Source organism: Sarcophilus harrisii, chromosome 3, assembly GCF_902635505.1.
Source record: "Sarcophilus harrisii chromosome 3, mSarHar1.11, whole genome shotgun sequence".
In the NCBI taxonomy this organism is placed as follows: Eukaryota; Metazoa; Chordata; class Mammalia; order Dasyuromorphia; family Dasyuridae; genus Sarcophilus; species Sarcophilus harrisii.
This window is the reverse complement of record NC_045428.1, coordinates 87,192,081-87,214,191: the sequence shown is the minus strand read 5'-3', so window position 1 is coordinate 87,214,191 and position 22,111 is coordinate 87,192,081. Positions and strand designations below refer to the sequence as shown.

At 33.3% G+C, this 22,111-nt stretch overlaps 1 protein-coding gene across 1 annotated transcript in view; it reads left to right on the top strand.

Annotated features, from left to right (window-relative positions):
* The window catches only part of TNFSF11 (TNF superfamily member 11), a 51,100-nt gene extending 29,789 nt beyond the window's left edge, over positions 1–21,311 (top strand). Inside the window, exons 3-5 of the mRNA XM_031958424.1 lie at positions 10,056–10,101; positions 10,182–10,268; positions 20,373–21,311. Coding sequence (XP_031814284.1) covers positions 10,056–10,101; positions 10,182–10,268; positions 20,373–20,794 — 555 coding nt within the window. The 3' untranslated portion in view covers positions 20,795–21,311. The remainder of the gene's footprint in view (positions 1–10,055; positions 10,102–10,181; positions 10,269–20,372) is intronic.
* The last annotated feature ends 800 nt before the right edge of the window (positions 21,312–22,111 follow it).

Genomic DNA, 22,111 nt, shown 5'->3' with positions numbered 1-22,111 from the left:
GATTGTGGTGTTGTATACAGAAGATGATATTTGAAGTCATGTTAGTGGATGAGAGATTTGAGGCAGAAAAAAGGAAAGAAGAGAAGATGATTTAAGGAAAAAAGAATGTCCAAATGAATGCGATGCTCGGTAGCATCACATTTCAGGAATATTGAGAAAGATGAAGACTGAAGGAAAAAACCCAAAGTGCATTGTCAATTAAATGTTTAGGGAGGAAGATAGGAACTGAGAAATGCATCAATGGCAAAGTAGAGATAGTGAGAATAGATTGTTAAAGCTTGAAGTAGAAAGGGAAGTCAGAGATGGGAACATAACTTGGGATAACAGGATGCAGAAAGGATTTTAGGGGGTATAGAAGGAATTCAGAGTTGTGCTGGAGGCAGTTAGAATTAGCTAAAGAGAGCTTTTTGCTAAATTTTCAGTGGGATTATTTGTGCATCAGAAGTCAATAATGCTACAAATCAGAACTTGATTTTTTGATTATCTAGACTTAAGAAAATGATGGAGAAAATGTTTATGCAAATTAAACTCAAGTATGTTGAATCTACATTTTCTTCCCTGAAAGTTGCTTGTTAAACATTTACCAGCATATTCCTCTAGAAATCGGAATGTATTTATAGTAGTAGGGAAAGGACAAATAGAGAATAAGGAAAAAGTGTTCTTATTTCTTTGGAATTAGAAAGGAACGTGAAGGCGGGCTGGCACACTTTACAGTCTTAAATACTCTTGTAGACAATGGAAAAATGTTAATTTTTTTTTTTTTAGCCAAGGAATGATAATTTTATTGGGCCTCTTTATCCTTTACCCTCTTGACTTCTTTGTAAAGTTTATTCTATCAACCATTCGCTTTTTCATTTATGTAGCAAAAACAAGGTTAAGTAACTTCCAGGGAGGGGAGGAGAGTCCATGTTTGAACTCAGATCTTCCTGACTCCAGGTTCACTGCTCTATCCACTATACTACCTACCTTGCCCCACAAAGAAATGCAAAGCAATTTTAGAAGCAAGAATTTAGGAACTTGAGTGAGGGAGTGGGTCTCATGTGGAGGAAAGGGGAAGCTAGATTGACTTTGCAGGAAGCTAAGTAAGAGAATGACGTGGAGAGGGAATACATTCCACTCTTGGGAGGCCATTTGTTCAAAAGCGCTCAATCTTTCTATCCTTATTTTTCTCATCAGTTAATTGGGGCTAATCACATGTGCGTGCCTGTAAATTTCAAAGGAGTCCATGTATGCTTAAAGTTCTTTGTATATCTTCAGGTGTTATATAAATGCTAGTTATTATTTCTTCACTTCTGAAGCATATATTTTCTCCAGAACTCAGATTATTTTTCTAAAATGGTGGCAGCATTGGGGATTTCTATCATAGCAGGGGAGAAATTAGGGAGTATGAGAAGTCAGTTGGTTTTATATTTGGGTTATTTGACTAATTTTTTCTCCCCTTAGTCAATGACTGTATGAAGAATTGGCTGTTCATTTTCAGTAACTACAAAATATAACAGTCATATGCTAACAACATTCACTTGATTGGAAATCTTAATACACTAGGCTTGTCACAGGGTTGTAGAAGAATTAGGAATATGGCCTCATTAAGATGTTAAAATGAATGTGTTGCATATGTTAACAAGTGGCTGCACCCTGTGATATATCTGGCAATTGGAGTGTTAAATCCTAATTCATCTAGCCAGATGTCCCTGCAGCTGCTACTGGTATTGCAGAGGAAGGCAGTCACCTGAGACCCCAGTTATGAGCTATGAGCTGATGACAGTGGCTTCAGTAGCATCTGGTTGTACAAATGACTTTTTTGAGATTCTGATTGACAGGTACCGAGTGACTTGTGTCATCACGAGCATTTTAGGATTTTTAGATAGGTAAACCCAATTTGCAGACCTAAGACTCTTGACCTTCATAAAGAAGGAAAGTCCCCCAGTTGTAGTTTAAACCTGTTTACTTTATTTTGGATCTCTTGAACATAGTGAAAGCTTATTAAGATCAATTGAATAATATTCACTACTAAATTGGAAGAATGTCAAAATTTTGTTTTCAGAGAGTGATACAGCTGAGTTTGCAAAGGGAAGTTTACAATTTACTGTAAATGTTTAAATGACCTGCAGCAAAATTCCCAGTGCTACTCAGAAGAAGGGAAGGTGTGTGGATAAACATTTAACTACATGTACACAATAACTTTTTTTTTTTTTAAATAAGGCCTTCATATATCTAAATCTAGTTACAGGAAGTGAAATCTTTCTTCTCTCTCCCTTTCCCTAGTCAGAGAATGCTCTTAATTCCACTTGAAACTTTATAATATGGAAAGACTTTGAATCATTATGATAAACTTTGGGTGTGGTGGACCACCAGGCTGTCTAGGGAAGAGCAAATCAGCCCAGCTTAGAAAGATGAAGCAGTTTCAAATTTCTTCATATTGGGAATAGCCTGTGACTTGTTACTATGATTCCAACCTGGGCTTCTAGGAAGACCTAGTGTTTAAAAAAAAAAAAAAAGTTCCTGAGGGTCAATATGTTCCATTAACAATTTACTCTACCATATTGGATCTTTCAAGTTCCTGTTCCATGTGCTTAGGAAATTATTTAGAACATGAAGCTGAACATTTTTCATCATATTTCATGGAGAATTAAGCTTAGGATTCTTGGATGTCAAATTAGGAATGAATTAATGAGAGCCAACTAAGAGAGCACAGTAAACTTAGATATTTTGTATTCTTATTTACTAGGGAAGAAATTGTAAAAAATCAAAATATTTATGTAGACATTAAGTAAGTATGATTATAAAAAAGATAAAAAGCAAAAGTTTGGGTTCCACATCAGGACTCAGTAATTAAATGGAATTATATAAGGGAAGAGTTGTGAGATGAAAAGTTAATGCATCACAAAGAAGAAAATTATCAGCTATTGCTATACTTCCTTGCCTCTTAATACTTCCCAATTCATGAGCATTTTGTTAGACTGAGAATGGAGAAGGATATGCATTTGTAAAAGCTGGAGAAGGCAATTTTATTCTAAGATCTTATCATAATATAGAATGGCCACGAGATGGCGGTGTGAGGAAGACTTGTATTTTTAACTTGGAAGCTGTTCTCTTAGGTATTCTGTCAAGATAATTTTTTCTAATAGATTTTTAAGGTTAAGTGGACCCTATCATAGCTTAGTAAGTCAAAATTATGCTTATTTTCAAAAAATGGCAGTATCCTTCTCCTTCTGCTGATGTTGCCAGTCCTGAAACTGAGTACGTTAACCATCCTAACTAGAGATAGTGTCATTCATTCCCATTAATTTGCTGAAGGAATGACTATAAATAACAATACCCATTATTTTGGGGGAAGCTCATGGAAAGCTATTGGCTTACTTGATAGACACCTGGACCAGAGTTAGTCTCTTGCATGTAACAGAATAGCTGACAAATAGGCTGTAGTTGGGAGAAAATGGGTAGCCTTGTTTTACAGGATGGCAGGGCATTATGGGCAGTGTAACAGTGGCAGGTGTACAGGAGCCTTCTCCAAGAAAGATGAGACAGCAGGGTGTGTTTGCTTGGCTTCCTCACCCTGGAAACTGTCCCTCCCATATGCTTGAAGCTATTTGCAGGGTCTTGCTTCAAAGGCTACTGTCCCTACTTTATGCAAATCTATTTTAATTAGGGATTGGAAGAGTTCTGATCTATAATTGCACAGGATGTTTAACCAAAAAAATAAACTGACCAATTAAAATAAATTATTTATAGCTGAGTTTAAATATGGATGAATTATAGGCATTTTTTCTTTAACTGAATATTTTATTCATAGGAAAGGAAGAAGTTGGAAATGTTCTTAATGGCATTTCTATCTTTCTCTTTGACATATAAAATCATTGTACCTAAAGCAGAATTGTATTCATTCAAAGACCTCATCTAGAATTCAATGAAAATACACAAAATATAATTAGAAAAAAACTTCAAAAGAGTCTCCCGATTGATGGGACTGGTTCTTAACCTTTTTAAAGTTATGAATTCCTTTGGCAGTTTCTGCCTTTCTGAGAATAGAGTGTTTTTTAAAAGGTATAAAGGAATACAATTACAAAGGAAACCAATTATATTGAAATACAGTTATCAAAATATGGTTTTTTTTAAATTTTTGCACCTCAAGTTAAGAACATCTATATCTGAAATCCTTTATAACTGTCCATTGTGACCATCTTTTCCTACCAGGTACTCTACTAAGTAGTGATAGAAATACAAAAGCAAGAAAATCCTTGCCCTTGATGAACTACATTATAATAGAATGAGTTTAGCTTTATAAAGAACAACTATAACCAAAGAAATGAAAAATATCAGAAAAGACAAAGGGAATCTGAGGTTCATTTAGAAGTTTCACATTTCCACCTCCTTTTTTATTAGTCCTAATAACTCACATTTTTGTGACATTTGAAATGCTTTCATCATAGAAATCTTGAGTTGTTGTCAAGTATCTGCTGGTAAATATATAACTAGCTCTCAGGAACAATTTTATGTACAACTTACTTTTTAGTTTAACATGCATTGTTAATATTTTCTTTATTGTTGCTTTAAAACTAGACAATAAAACAATACATTATTTGTAGCTTTTATCAATTTCTGTGGTGTAAATGTTTACACTGAAAATTTAATAATGAATTTTTTGGATTAGGCTCTAACCACATCTAGCACATCCCTGGTCATAGGTATTATATGTCTTAGTTTTATAAAAGGATATATAGAAACAGATAAGTTTTTCATTGGGCAATTTATTTAGCTTATTAGCATATATGGATCTCAGATTTAGACTAGACCAGAAGAGGAAAGTTCATTTTTTAGGGATATTGTAGAAAAGGTTTTCAAGTTAGGCTGGAAAACTCTTATAAATCAATCTCTCTGGGTTACAGGCCTAACATTGGCATAGTTGAATAAAGATATATGCAGAATTTACTATTTTGGGGGTTATGATTTCAAGTTGCTTTCTAATATGTATATATCAATTTATGTAGTTCAACCAAGAGTGAATTGATATGCCTATTTTTTTCCCTGTAGCCCCTCCAACATCTGTCATTTTCCTTTTTTTTTAAGTTTCTCAATCTGATGAATGTGAGACAAAACTTCAGAGTTGTTTAAATTTGCACTTCTCCAATTATTAGTGATTTGGAGAATTTCTTCATATGGCTTTTGCTTAGATTTCTCCCTTTGAGAAGTACTCATTCATTTGCTATCAGTTGGTAAATGGTTTTTATTCTTTCACATTTAAACCAGTTCTTTATATACTTGGAAATGATACTTTTATCACAAAAAATTTGGTACAAATATTTTTCCCTTGCTTATTTCTCTTTTAATTTTATATTGATTTCATTTGCATAAAAACTTATTAATTTTTTTGTAATAAAAATTGTTCATTTCATCTTCTGTGATCCTCTCTATCCCTTATTTAATCTTGAGCTCTTCTCCCTAGCCATAATTTCTTCCTTACTCCTATAAATTATGGCATGATATTGAGGCTTTTCTTGGTATATGACATGAGATGCTGATTTATACTAAAATTGCTACAAAATTGCTTTTGTTTTCCTGGTACTTTTTGTCAAATATTGAACATATATCGATAATTAGGGTATTTGGGTTTATTGAACTTGTCTCCTATTTCTCTTTTCTTCTATATGTTGCATACTTAATCAGGTTCACTGATGAAACTCTCTAGCATTTAACCAGCTTCAAATTTAATGATTACTTCTTTGTAATATAATTTGATATCTCATATTTCTAGGTTCCCTTTCTTCTCCTTTTTTCCCATTATTTCCTTTTAAATTCTGGACCTTTGGTTCTTTCAGATGTATTTTATGACTTTTCTAATTCTATGAAGTAATCCTTTAGCAATTTTATAATAATTTAGAGTATTGTCATTTTTATTATATTGGATCAGCTTTCCCATAAGCTATTATTATTTTTCCAGTTATATATGTCTGCCTTTATTTCTGCAAAGAGTGTTTAATAGTTGAATCCACATATTTATATATAGTCTCCATGAGGTCCTGAATAACTAGGTGGGATTGTCTGAGAAAGACTGAAATACTGATAAGATTATTTCCTGAGGCAAGCAGAGAAGGATACTGATGGAGAACAGTTCAATTTAATAATCCCACCCTCAGGGAAGATCATGAGTAGCCAGCCCCACCTTGCTGTATCCAATCTGAAATACAAGTTATGGCAAACCCGCAGGTTAAATTTCCCCTATAAATGTATCCATGCTTCATGCCATCATTGCTGACTCCCTTTTGGATTAGCTATGAGGCACTCTGCCTCATGGTGTCTTTCTTCTCTTCCTCCTCCTCATCCCCACAATGTTTCATGGTATTTTTTGCCTTCTTATGGCGTGTTAACTCTTTTAGGATGCTAAACTGTTCTATGGATTTAGCCTGCCAGTCAATGGTATATTCCTACTCATGGAATATTTCTTTTTTCCTAGTTAATTGTGAATTCCACTAGGAAATTTGTCTTTTCCATGATTAATTGTTAAATATCCCTTTTCTTTTAACTATATGTTTTCCCAATTCTATTTCATATTTATTACTTTTGATGTCTATTGTACCTCTTCATTTTGCCTGTAACTTCTTCACCTAAATAAACCTGCCCTTTGCCAAATAGAACGCCTATAATGAATTCTTCATGTGACCGAACCCTAACATTTGGTGCTGAATCCCAAACACATCATTTGGAACAATTGTTACCCTGAACACTTCATTTGGTGCCAGTTGCTCTCCTAAATCTTATCATTTGGTGGCTAAACCTCAAACACATCAGTTGTACATAACTATTCACATTAGGCAGCTAGGTGGTATAGTAGATAGAACACCCAACCTAAAATCAGGGAAGTGTGAGTTCAAATCTAGCTTCAGATGCATGCTAGTTATGTGATCCTGACAAGTCACTTAAACTCTTGTGTCTGTTTCCTCATCTGTAAAATATGGATAATAATAGCACCTGCCTCACAGGGATGCTATGATCATATTTTGAATATGAGATCATATTTTAAAAGCTAAACGCATTTTGTAAATCTTTCAACTTTATAAATGCTATTATTATTATTCCTGTAAAATCTCACTTAATATATGATCTTACCTTGAGGGGGCATTTACTGATTGTAATTTTTTTTTAATTCCCCATACCTATTCATACTGGAAGTACTACTGAGAATTACTGTGCTAGTTATTGAAATCTGTTATTTATCTGTAGTCTGTCTATATATCTAACCTGTTGTGTTTATATATTTATATATACATAAAGGTTCATACATATCTACATATCTCTAAAATATATTTTATATGTTTATATATGTATCTATGTTTATATGTTTATATATGTAATCTATGACATCACAAGCTTTTAGCCTTTAACTGGAGGTGCCGATAGAGGTGCCCTTTCAGTCTTAAGTTTAGTCAATAACTTAAGACTTTTGCTTTGTGTTTCTAACTATGAAACATCTGTCTGCTAGAAACTAGAATAAAACTTAAGCCCCAGTCACTTCATCTGTGTAATGCAGAAGTTGGGGTGGTTGACCTCCCTTCCTATTCATTCCAGCATTATGATTTTATGACATATTCAGTTTTTCCTACCTTCTAGTTGTCAGATGGCAATTATTTTTTTCTGTAAAATTCTCCATGTTAGGTATAAACTTAGAGGTACCCAAGACATGAAAGACTAGAGAGGTTATAGCTTTCTCAATCTCCTAGCATGGAATGTTCCATTAAACTTTTAAAGGATTTCCTAAACTTCTGTATATGCTTCTGCAAAATGAAGTATCTAAGGATATACATTAACCATGGAAAAATTTGATTTTTAATGGGTTCCTAAGTGCAGTAGTCTCCCAAAGGTTATCTGATATGAAATATGTTGATATGCATGAATTATGCCTAATTTCTAATGCTGCAACTATGTGTTGTAAAACCAGAGAAACTAAGACAAGCAGAGATTGGTTTTAAATCATAAATGTGGAATTTAAGCTACTGATCATATGGGACTCTTGACCAAAGCATTCAATGCAGATAAACTGAGGCAGGGAATTTATATAGGGTTTTAGCTAATTATGGTTTGCGAACAGAATACATAACCTGAGTATACAATCTTATAGGGGAAACAAAGGCAGATGAGGAGGAGTAAGGACTCTGGGAGAATGGACAAGCCATAATTTCAGGAAAGAATCACAACTTAATCCTGACAGCATAGAGGTCAAGATAAGAAGGTTGAGGGCAGGAGACAGGAAGGCGAGGGGCAATACTCAAAAGGAAGGGAAATTGTCCTAGCAAAGATCAAGATAATACACCTAGAGTTTATTACATGGTGGTATGTAAACATGGTCAGACTTTCAAGGTTTTTTCCTAAACTCTTTTTTAAAACCCAATTTCTAGCCCTAATGGCAAGGAAGGGGGAGGTGACTATGATTTTTTTTTTTTTTATTCAGGGCTCAACAATGTAAGAGATATCATCAATTAAAAAAGGAGATATAAAATCAGTCTCTATAGAATTTCAGCAAGGGCAAAAATGAGGGTATTATAGGATCCCAGTGGGAGCTGAGGGAAAATGATTAGGGTTTACAGTGTGCCAGTAGAACTTGTTAAAGAGCTGGGCAAAGGCTTAGATATCAGTTGGAACAGGGAAAACTTGTGGTTCAGAATGAGTCTCTCAACTTAAAGGTTCTAAAGTAAAATGTGATTGTAATTCATTTAAAACATTATAATGTATTACTTAGGAAGACTGTGTGATTCCTCAAAAGGGTGGAGGTCTTTAAAAATAGAATTGATTCTCACCTTTCTGACATGATATGGTATATTCTTGTCCAAGGTCAAGGAAATGGAATATTTTTTTTTCTTTCTGATTTCTTCCAGCTTTGTAATTTTAGAGAATACTGTAGTCATTGCTGATGCTTAGGATATTCTTCCTTAGAACATTACAAAACATTTGACTTGATGGTATCCATCCTGTTCTTTGAATGATCATCCTAACAAATGATTGGCATGAATTAGCCTTGCTGATTTAATGGATAGTTGAACTAAGTCACAAAGAGGTTAAGTACTCTCTCAAGATAATATAAAGTCAGTTAACATTTAGAAGGTCTGGATTCAAATGGGGACTAATTCTCCAGCTGCTTCCTAAAGGATTTAAGACCACTATTTTACATGCACAAATGCATTACTTAATGACTTGACTAGCAGGACATCTAGAAGAGGTCTCTGAGTGGCTTTGATGAAGTAGCGCCCTTGAATTAAGATGCAAATACCTGTTCTCTTTGTGGACACCAGTATACTTTCTCTAGCCTGCTTTTTTTTTTTTTTTTTTTCTAGTAAACTTTTATTTGCAGCAATATTTTAAGTTAATTACAGGCATTCTAAAAGCTCCCACACTTCTGTGTAGTACTTTTTAATGCACTGTGATTAAAAAAAAATTAACTACTGGTTGTTGACCATCATTCTCTTTTCTGTGGGCTGCACATAAGTAGTATACCAACCATGTGCTCTAATGAAATGGACATAAAAAGTATTCCCCCAAAGATTTAAGAGAACCACATATTCTGTGTTATTGTTATTTTCCTGGTTAATCTCCTTTCCATTTGTGTACCTGCTGACTATTTTTAATTATGCTTCAATTACCCCATGTTTTATAAATAACACAGTCTTTTTTTTTTTGTCCTTATTAGCTTGGATAGTTTGCAATGCCCCATGCAAGCATTGTATAGTTTCCTAAAAATAGCCAGGTAATTTTTTATGGTGAATTTATTCAATCAACAGCACAACTAGTAATAAAAGTACACAATTTACATGCACCTAATATAGTATGATGAGAGAAACATTTCATCATCATACCCTGGCATTCTTGTATTCTGTCTACTTTATACAAAGATGGTCATGTTCTGTCAAGTGAGTAGCCACGTGTCCAAGGTGTCTAAGGTTATGATGAGGATCTAATGAGATAACAAACTTATGTAAAAACACTTCAAAAAATTGTAAGACACTGAACCCATGTAAAATGTTGCTATTGCATTAAAATTTTGTGTTTTTTTTTCCTTTTGATTTTAGGAGCTAAAGCTCATGGTTAGGTCAGAGAATGCAAGAGCAGAAAAAGGTGAGCATTGGTCAATATAAATATTTGACATTCTGATGGACTGATGTTCTTGGATCTAATATGACTTCTTTTATCTTCAGCGATGATGGACTATCCTTTGTTGGATTTCTCCAGGAAAAACCAGCCATTTGCTCATCTCACCATTAATGGCACCAATATTCCCACGGGTAAGTTATCTGGGCATCCAGCCAAAAAAGCATTTCAGAGACTCCTATTAGCCATTTGAATACTCAAAGCTCCCAACTAGTCACTAGATCACTGCAAACTCTTTGTTCCACCAAAGAGCATTTGCTCTTAAGATGACAAACATTGAAATGTTACTTTACCAGAAAATACTTAGTTTGCATTTTCAGCTTATATTGCATATTGTTATTGCCAACAAGTACTTACTGATACCATCTTGGTCCATAAGCATGCTGTACTCACTCAAACTAAAAAAGTGCAGATATAACTATTGTTGAAAAGGGTAATAGTTGCCTTTTGAGAATTGTTTGTACTCTTTCACATAACTATATTGTGTTGACTTAGTTGCTTTTTGCAATGATCTAGTTGGAGTCTAGCTAGTGAAAAAACTCTGTGTCTGTCCTAAGAATGAAGCACTCCTGACAAAGTGAGGAATATCATAATTTTACATTGCCATTCCTATGTAAGAAGCAATATTTTAAATTAGTTCCACAAGAAAGATTTAGTAAAAAAAAATTCTACTAATTTTTATTATAATTCTACTAATTCTATTAATCAGTTTTCTGGGACATGAGAGAGTCAGACCTGAGACATCGGCACAGAAAACTCCTAGTGTGGAATCTTCCTCATATGGTACAAAAGCTCAATTAATAATGTCTTCTAGAGTTGCCTGGGGACCTTGAGAGATTAAGGGAGTTGTTCTCAGATGTATAATTAGAAAATTTCAGAGCCAGGATACATATACACACACATACACATACACACACACACACACACACATATATATATATATATGTGTGTGTGTGTATGTATATATATATATTAAACTAGATTTTTATTTCATTCAGAATTACTGTTATTATATAGCATTTAAAAATAAAACTTGCAGAATAACAAACTAAAGAATCATAGAAATTTATATACAATGCTATTTGTAACATTTCTATAAAATTCCATGTGTAGCATGCAAATAGTGGAAATGTTTTTATAGATACATTTTTTTACCAAGATATATGCATGGGTAATTTTTCAGCATTGATCCTTGCAAAACCTTCAGTTCCAACTTTTCCTTTCCTTCCCCCCCATCCCCAATCCCTCCCCTAGATGGCAGGTAGACCAATACATGTTAAATAAGTTAAAGTATATGTTAAATACAATATATGTATACATGTCCCTACAGTTATTTTGCTCCACAAGAAAAATTGGAGTTAGAAATAAGGTTAAAATAACCTGAGAAGAAAATCAAAAATGCAAGCAGACAAAAACAGAGGGATTGGGAATGCTATGTTGTGGTTCATACTCATTTTCTATAGTTCTTTCACTGGGTGTAGTTGGTTTTCTTCATTATTGAACAAATGGAATTGATTTGGTTTATCTCATTGTTGAAAAGAGCCGAGTACATCAGAATTGATCATCATATAGTATTGTTGTTGAAGTATATAATGATCTTCTGGTCCTGCTCATTTCACTCAGCATCCGTTCATGAAAGTTCCTCTAAGCCTTTTTGAAATCATGCCAGGATATATATTAATAATGTCAACATTAACATATCTATCTAGATTTTTCCATAGTGGTTATGGTTATATATAATACATATATATATATATATATATATAATATGAATGAATATAATATATGACATACAATAATGATATATAATATCTAATATTGATATTATATAATAATGTTATATCATTAATATAATATTTACATATTATATATATATATATATATAATAATGATACATAATAATAAGAGTGAGACTTGAATATCTAGAACCGTCCAGAAATGAGTTATTCTGCATGGCTATAATTTCCAGATAAGTGAGAATTTATTACTTTAGTTACCAAAAGTTCAAAAAATCAATTTTGCATTGAAATCTTTATGAAATAGATAGTTCTCTGTAGGAATAAGTAACATATTCTGAATGTCATTTAAAATTTTCTTAAAATTAAAATCATTATGGCACTAATCTACAGTGACATCATCAGGCATATTGATGCACATACTAAATGATTTAATTTTTCCTTTGCTTTTAGTACTTGTGTCTGTGTTCCTCTCGTGGTTTTAGCTTCCACCTCTTTCTGCTGTCAGGAATAACTTTTTTCCTACTTTTATTTTGTTGGCCTTTACTTCCTATAGGTTTAGAAAGCCAGACTCATGAGAAACATGAAAGTGTGGCAAGTATTCCACAGTGAGTGGAGGATTTGAGGTGTTCTATCAGTCAGGTACATAGACTTTATTTGGTGTGCCCAGATCTTATAATATCTGTTTTGGATTGAAGTGAACCTTATTTTTCTCAAGCTCTTTGATGTTAGCAAATAAATGACTTTTCCAGATAGCTTTTACAGTTCAACAAGGTTTTCTTGTAACTCTAAATATCTGACTACTTTTGAGACCAATGTTCAAGCTCAGTTTCTGGGAGCATAGTGTATTAATTGGTGCAGGAAAGTTTTTATTTTACCATAGCAGGCAATGGGACATTTTCTTTGAGGGTAAGCTTGTGCAGTTTGTGGTAGAATATGAAAATAGACTTCCTTACAATGTGATCACCTTACTGATGAAATGGATTCTAAATATGTTTCATCGACATTTTATCTTTAGTTTCTTTCCATCTCCAAAAGTTGTATACTAATTTGCTCTAATGACTGAAAGACTACTTTACATATTAGCACATTTAAATGCAATCAGCTTCATAATGAAACATCACTGTTTACAATATGAAAATACTTTTCTACATTTATCTTTTCAGAATATATATTCACATATATACTGTGATAAACTTTATGCTATGAGATATGCTGAAGTCTATTTGGCAATGGCAACCATACTTTTAGGTATAAAAATCTCTCAACAGGCATCTCAGATAAAATCATTGCTGAAAAGACAGAGCAGAACTCTTGGATATTTGTGAGGTTTACTGAGTTTGTGCCTGAATGAAATGATTTGTATACTTTACTATTTAGGAAAATAAGATTTGCTCCTCTAACACAAACCATTTTCCTAAGCCCACTTATTCCTTAGTTTTGGTAGTCATCAATAATCAAAGGCTCAATGATTCAGAGGAAGACTAGACTACTATTGAGTTTTTTTAAATTAATTCTGAGGGGGACAATGAGAGATAACTTAGGGTAATAGTGTCTAAATCCTGTCACTGATTCTTACTAGTTTTACAATTATAGTCAAATTACTTAACTTTTCTGAATCTTTGCTAATTCTTGAAAATTCTTAAGTATCAAATGTGATATAATTTGCATTGCTGAAGGGAATTTCGACCTGAGACATACCTTAAAGTGCCTAAGTCAACAAAATCATTGATCTTGATGATATTATGGGGCTATATTTTGTGTTGTGGGACAGTACCAAATAAGCATATAACTACAAAGAGAAATGAGAACCCAGCTCACTGCTAGCAGCAATATAGAAGTCTTAGGCTTTAGAAGGCATAAACATCATTTTGCCCATATAATATTCACTGCTTCATTTGTGCTATACTGGCTATATCGATTTCCACTGACATCATTTCATTCTGTTTTCACATTTGTTTACAGTTATGACAGTGGTGGTTGGGGTAAAGAATTGGTCAAGCCCCATTAGTACAAAGTTCTTTGGCCAGACATTCCAAATTCTCTCTAGCCTGGATTCAATTTATCTCTTCAACCACTATCTCTCTGAACCAAATTCTTTAGCTTGACTGATCTACTTAATGTCTCTTTAGCTTTCTATACACACTTCTGAATAGACCATTGTTCTTATCCTTGGTGAGCCTGGAATGTTCTTATTCCCACCCTTCTCTGTCTCCCAAAATTCCATGCATTTTTATCATTGAATTCCTTCCTAATGTTTCTATCCCACCATGATCTCTCCTGCCTCTGAATTCCTCTGCCTTTACCCAAAACACTTGTTTAACAGCAATGATACTGTATTCCCTTATATTGCAATGTGGTACAGTAAAAGGAACATTGGATTCACATTTACAAGTGGGTTGTGCTACTTACTAGCACTGTGACTTTGGACACTTTTTTTCAATCTCATCCAACCCCTTGGATTCTATATGTGATCTGTCCTGCCTACTGTATAGGGTTGTTATGAGGATCATAAATAAAGGAAAGTACTTTGCAAAGTTAAAAGTTGCTATAAAAAGAATGAGAAAGGGCAGAAAAATTAACTTTCCTTATTTGTCTTAGTTGCCCAACTTAGACTTAAGTTCATTGAGATTAAGATGTCTATTTTATCCCCATAGTGTACATGTGTTATACCTTTGTTCTTGTTCTGTCGCATCTGTCTTTGTGACCCCTTTTGGTGTTTTCTTAGCAAAGATACTGGAATTGTTTGCCATTTCCTTTTCCAGCTCATTTTATAAATGAGGAAACAGAGACAACCAGGGTGAAGTAACTTACCCAGAGTCACATAACTTGTAAGTGTCTGCGGTTGGATTTGAACTCAAGTTTTCCTGTCTTTAGGCTGAACACTCTATCCACTGTTCCACCTACTGTAGCACTTATATAATATGTATTTGATGAATAAATATGGAGCCTTCTTTAGTTTTTGGTAGGAATCAAAACTCTCATTAGACTAAATGTACATTGCAGGAATATTGAAGCTCAGCCATCACCTTTTGTCTTCCCTACTTAATCCCCCTTTCCAAAATCCTATAACTTAGACTTTTAGATCTGTCTTGATTTACCCAATATGTAGAGAAATTAGCTTTTCCTTAATTGTTCCCAATGCTGCTTACCCATTTGACCTGATGAAGCTTCACAGATGACAGGATGTGGTATCACTGTGGTTGTTATTCACATAAATAACCATCCTATAGTATGTCTTATCAGAATAAATTCCTTTTCTAACCTTTTAGTCATGACAAGGAAAGATCAAATAGCTGTATGCCAGACTAAGTTCCCAGTGGCTTATCTCCAGAAGAGTGAATATTCCATGACTATTTTTTTTTAGTCACAACTAAACAGACTATTTCCTAATATGGATTGTAGAAGGAGTAGGTTACATTGTGCAGTTGTCAAGGAAGTACCCACATTGTAAAAATCATAGATCCTTTCAAGTAATAAAGAATGGCAGACTTTAAGGATTTGTAGGGATGATGGGATGAAAGGAAGCCTTCAGAAGAATCAAATGCTATGGATTTCTTTCAGCTTCTTCAGGACACTATATTGCTATTTGCAATCCTGGAAGAGTTAAGTTTTCAGGAAGAAATGACTATTAGAGAATTTTTTTTCTCATTTAACTAATTAACTTCAGGACCATGATCTTAAATAATGAATTTGTGTTTGGAACTTAAAAGAGTTGGTTCCAACTAGGAAGTACCAATAAATCATCTCAGCGTGAATCAGTCCCTTTATGTTGTTTTTTTTTTCCTTGTCCTTTCTGTTCTCTTCAATTTCTCCCTTCATCCCCACCATGAATTCTTCTGATCCTATAATGATAATCACTAGCATTATATAGGGTTTTAGAATATAAATGCAAAATGCATTATATCTATAGGGACATACCAAAAGTCTCATTTTAAGCTTTAATAGTCTAAACTTCACTAAGACTTTTTGGAACACTTTAAATTATTTTATCTGAACATCATGACCACTCAATGATGTATGTACTATAGATAATATTATAACTATTTTATTATAGTTGAGGAAATTTTGGAGACCCAGAAGCATTAAGTGATTTATGTCTTGTTCACACAGCAAATATTGAAGGTGGGATTTGAACCAGGTATTCCTGAATGAAAGTTCAGTACTCTATTCCTACTCTGACTTTTCTTTGCTCTTTGGCATCACTGGGAAACAAGACCACCAACTCATATTTTAAATTTAAAGGTGGCTTTCTCCAAAATATCCCAGTATGAAGGACTTCTGTGGAGGAATATGGGTCTTGTAAATCCCTAAGTAGTCCTGTACAAGTCTGGAGAGTCACTGAAAGTGTGAAACCATCAGGAAATCATTGGGTTTAATTAAACTTGGTCTTAAGCTTTGTGAACCTTTAGAACTAATATAGTTTCTATCTTAGATGTTCTGATAGTTGTGAACTAAATCAAGAAGATGGTGAACTATAATGAAAGATTTGGACTTCTATTCTAATTAAAATTTTTGCATATGGGGGTTGGGGTGGGGAATAGCAGAACCAAGATAGTGGAGTACAGGCAGCAACTCAACTGAACACTTATACTTTCCTTCAAACAACTTTAATTCCTCAAATCAAGTTTTGGATTGGAAGCATCAATAATAGGTCAGGATGAGACATTTTTTTCTAGGCTAAGACAACCTACAAAATCAGCAGAAGACCTGGAACACAAGAGTGCCCACATCCCCAAAAATGAAGGGACGAGAAAGAGGAACACACTGAGAGAAGGGGGAAGGGAAAATTAGAATGACGAATATATTTCTCTCATAAAAATATGTTCAAAGAAGACCTTTAATTGTGGAGGGGAAAATGAGGGCATTACTTGAATCTCACTCTCATCAGAATTGCTTCAAAGAGGGCAGAATATATACACACACTCAACTGAATATACACATCTATCTTATCCAGTGGAGCTATAGGAAAGAAAAGGAGATAAGAGAAAAAAAATGGAATAGTGGGAAATATATAGTTAGTAATCATAACCATGAATGTGAATGAAATGAAGTCACCTATAAAATAGAAATGGATATCAGAATGGCTTAGAAACCAAAATCTAACAATTTGTTGTTTAAAGGGAACATACTTGAAATAGAAATGCACAGTTGAAATGAAGGCCTGGATCAGAATCTATTGTGTTTCAGAGGAAGTAAAAAGAAAACTCAGATGACCAAAGGCAAATAGTCATCTAATTTAAAAAGATAATCAGGAAACTACATTTTGCTAAAAAATAAAATAGCATAGACAATGAAGTAACATCAAAAAATTTCATAGCAAGTTTCTCTGATAAAGTTCTTATTTCTCAAATATGTTGGGAAATTATTCAAATTTATAAATATAAGAATTATTTGCCAATTAGAAAGTGAGAAAAGGATATGAACAGATAGTTTTTTAAAAAATAAAGAATAGTCATATAAAAAAATGCTCTCAATCACTATTGCTTAGAGAAATACAAATTAAAACAACTCTGAAATACCATCTCATAGCTATCAGAAATGACAAATGCTGGAAAGGATTAGGGAGAATAGATACACTAATAAAATGTTGGAGTTGTAAACTGGCCTAATAATTCTGGAAAACAATTTTAAACTATTCCCAAAAGGACTATACAATTGTGTTTTTCATTTGACTTAGCAATAGCACTGCTAGGTCTGTATCCCCAAGAGATCAGAGGAAAGGATCTATATGTACAAAAATATTTACAGCAATTCTTTTTGTGGTAGCAATGAATTGAAAATTGAGGGAATAATCACCAATTAAGGAATGACTGAACAATTTGTGGTATATGATTGTGATGGAGTACTGTTGTCCTATAAGAAATAATGAGGGAAGTGGTTTCAGAAAAAAGTACAACGTGGCAAGACCTATATTAAGTGAAACAAAGTGAAGTGAGAATTGTGCAATCATTGTGCACAGTAACAGCAATGTTGTAATGATCATCAACTGTGAAAGACTTGGCAACTCTGATCAATAAAATGATCCAAGGTATGCTCTACGTCTAGAGAGAGAACTGATAAAGTCTGAATGTGAATTGAAGTATAATTTTCTGTTTTTATTCGAATGTTTTGTTTTTTGATAATATCTAATATAGAAATATGTCTTGAATGATTTCATGTATATAATATCATTTTTCTTGCCTTTCTCAGTGAGTGGGGAAAGGAGGGAGAGAATTTAGAACTCAAAATTTTTTTAAAAAAAAAGAACTTAAAAATACATAATTTTTTTTTAAAAATTAGTCTTCAGGGCTATTCTTTCTCTCCTGCTTCTCTATCCAAACTTTATCAAATTATTGGGTTGACTGATTTCTAATCCATTCTGCTATCCACTTCTATTTTATAGGTGAGTTTATCCCATTCACATTCACAGTTATGATTTCTAACTGTATAGTTCCCACTATCCCCTTTTAAAAATTTTGTTCTATTCTTTATTTTTATTCTCTCTCCTCAAAAGTCTGTTTTATTTCTGATCACTATCTCCCTTAATCTGCCCTTTTATCATCAGTGCAGTCCATATCTTTTATCTCCCTTCCCCTTCTATTGCTCTATTGGATAAGATAGATTTATATATTCAATTAGTGTGTGTATTCCTTTGAACCTGTTCTGATGAGAGTGAGGTTTAAGCCTGGTAAGGAGATTCTAGTAGTCATAGGAATGGGGTTTCTTGGTATTAAACCTAAAAACTGAGGTATTGATTTTGTGTGGTCTGTCTTGATGATATAAATGACTTTTCTCATTGGAGAGAGAGATTGTTAAGACTTTAATTTAGACTTTGCACCATGAACTAAAGGGATGTTTGTTCTCTGCACTTAAACAGCATTTCATATATAGTAAAATCATTCTTATTTGGTATAGTTGGATTTGGTTGTTTTGCTTAATTAAATGTACTGGATAATGCATGACTTTTGTGTGGGAGAAGGTTGTGAAGTAGACTGATGATATAATTGGCATAGGCAGCTCCCAGTCAGGAAATTTCCTCTTCTAATTCAAATTTACTGCTTCTACAAGTTATGGTCAGAAAATTTCCTATAAACATTCAGAGTTTTAATAACTTGCTGAGAGACACATGGTAGGTGTAAGAGGCCATATTTGAATCCTGACCTTCTCAACTCAGACATACTCTCGCTCTCTTTTTATATTAAAGCTTTTTTATTTTTCAAAACATATGTATGGATAATCTTTGACATTAACCCTTGCAAAACATTGTGTTCCAATTTTTCCCCTTCTTCCCTTCTTCCCTTCCCTAGATGGCAAGTATATGTTCAATATATGTTCAGCATGGTAAAAATATATGTTAAATCCAATATATGCATATATTTATACAATTATTTTGTTGCACAAGAAAAATCAAATCAAAATGAAAAAATGAGAAAGAAAATAAAATGCAAGCAAATAACAACAAAAAGAGTGAAAATGCTATGTTGTGAACCATACTCAGTTCCACAGTCCTCTCTCTGGGCTCTCTTCATTGCAAGGTCATTGGAATGGTCTGAATCATCTCATTGTTGAAGAGATCCAGGTCCATCAGAATTGATCATCAGAAATGATCATCGGATAATCTTGTTGTTATGCCTATTATCTATCCACAATACTTTAAGTTACTAAATCTGTTTATTATTCATGAGTTATCAATTTGCAATCAATTGAAATGTAATACAAATTATCTGAACATAATTTTGTCCTTTATTTAGGAAGCATGTCAGATATTCTATGATCATTAGGTATCATTATATAAATAAATATAGAGTTTGATCAATACTGAACATTGGATAGTCGTGAATAGCAATTTTTGCCATGTAGGAATAACTTCATTATTCTGATAGGCAATGTTCTGAGTAGAAAATGAATAAACTTAGAGGTTTCATGTGACATTTCAGAGAATATTAGAAATTTATTACACAACGGATCCTTAGAAATTGAGTTTAATCTCTTCCATTTGTACATGAAGAAACTGAGGTCCAAAGAGATTAATACTTTATTTAATTTCATGTAGCAAGCTAGTGTTAGAGCCAGGCCTTCTCTAATCCCCTGATTTCCAGTCAAATGTTGTTTCCAAAAATAGTTCTTTGCTTTTTTGTTAAGTACCAAGTAAGTTTCCTCCTCTGTTGAATTGTAGGTTTCAGTTATGAGTACAAATTCAATTTGAAAGAAGGATAAATAGGGAAAAAGGAAAAAAAGATAGTAGGCAGCTCACTATTCTGACTCTTTCCACAGAGCCACTGGAATTGAGTTTCTCATTTCCCCTTTTATGCACCTCAAATATCTCTTCATGAATTGAAAGTGAAGGTTGAGACAACTGAGATGTATAAGCAAATTCTGGTGCAAATTTTGAAGCTCAATTACTTAATACTTTGGAATACTTATTGGTGATTTGCTTTCAAGTTCAAAGACCGATTGAATGTCAAAGTCAAGAAAGGAACTAAATTTTAATTCTTTTTTTCTTTTTTCTGTTGTGCTTAGGCTCCAAAAAAGTGAATCTGTCTTCCTGGTACCATGACAGAGGTTGGGCAAATATATCAAATATGACTTTCAGCAATGGGAAACTAAGGGTCAACCAAGATGGCTTCTACTATCTCTATGCCAACATCTGCTTCAGACATCATGAAACTTCTGGTGGTCTGGACACAGAATTTCTTCAGCTGATGGTCTATGTCACTAAAACCAACATGAAAATCCAAAATTCGGATACTTTGATGAAAGGAGGAAGCACTAAATACTGGTCAAAAAATTCAGAATTCCACTTTTACTCCATAAATGTAGGAGGATTTTTTAAACTGAGGGCTGGTGAAGAAATAAGTATCCAGGTATCCAACCCATCATTACTGGATCCTGCTCAAGATGCGACTTATTTTGGGGCTTTTAAAGTTCGAGATATAGATTGAGCCACAAGTTTTACTAGTAGTAATTATACATTTCCTAGGATGTTGTTAATTTTTAAAAATATGTCAGAAAGATGTTTCATAGCTGTGTCAGACTACTAGGAGACGTGAACTAGAGCCTTCTGAGCTTACCCTCAGATGTGTGCATTTGACTGTGTGTACACATACAAAAGGAGTATTTGAACTCAAGATATATTCCAACATACAGGCTTTATTACACAATGGTTTATATATTTTGTAATAAATTCCTAGAATTAAACTGGAGTGTGGCATTTATGGTTACCTTCATGGAACGCTGCATTTGGGCTATGAGAAGGGGCTATATTTGATGCCTAGTCTTGCTGCAGTTTCATGCCATTAGGATAGGATTTTATCCTAATTGTAAGAGGGGGAATCATATGAAAGGTTGAGTTCTTTTGAATTGTTACATCATGCTAGAACCTGCAAATAATTTTTTTCTAAAGAGGAAAGAAAAATATGTATTTTTATATAATATCTAAAATTATATTTCAGATGTAATGTTTTGTGCAAAATATGTAAATTATATTTGTGCTATAGTATTTGATTCAAAATATTTAAAATGTCTTGCTGTTGGCATATTTAATGTTTTAAATGTACAGACATATTTAACTGGTGCACTTTGTTAATCCCCTGGGGAAAACTTGCAGCTAAAGGAAAGAAAGATTGTTTGCTCATAGCAAATGTAATATATTTCTTTGTTCTTTTTAACTTAATAGATTTTTCAGACTTGTCAAGTCTATGCAAAAATTAAATTAATTCCATGAATAACGAGTAGAATGTTGGTCACCAGGTGCCTTTCAAATCTAGAAGCTAATTGACTTTAGGAAGCTGACATTGCCAAAAAGAATACATAATGGGCCATTGAAATCTGTCAAGAATATTTATGTAATTATTGAACAGGTGTTTTTCTACAAGTGCTGCAGATTATAGATTTTTGATTTTTCTTAAGTGTAAAGTTATCAGATGCATATTGGCCAAAGAAACCATCTTCAATTTAATAGGGAAAATTTTATATTATACAATGAAAATATTTCTTTTTTCCTTTTGGTATAAAAATAAATTTATATTAAAAGATACTTTTAGATGCCGTGGTTTCCTGTTATACTTGTTTTTCTCTGTGATACTTTTCTCCTCATTATACTATTTTGTAGTTTATAGCTCTTCCCAAATTTTATTGGGAGAAATGTGGATTCAATTAAATGTAAGGAATAAAGTCCATTAAATTAATGAATCCTTGAACTCTGATAAAATAAATGAGAGATTTGCATGTGTGTTGATAATCACGAGTCAAAGAGGCTT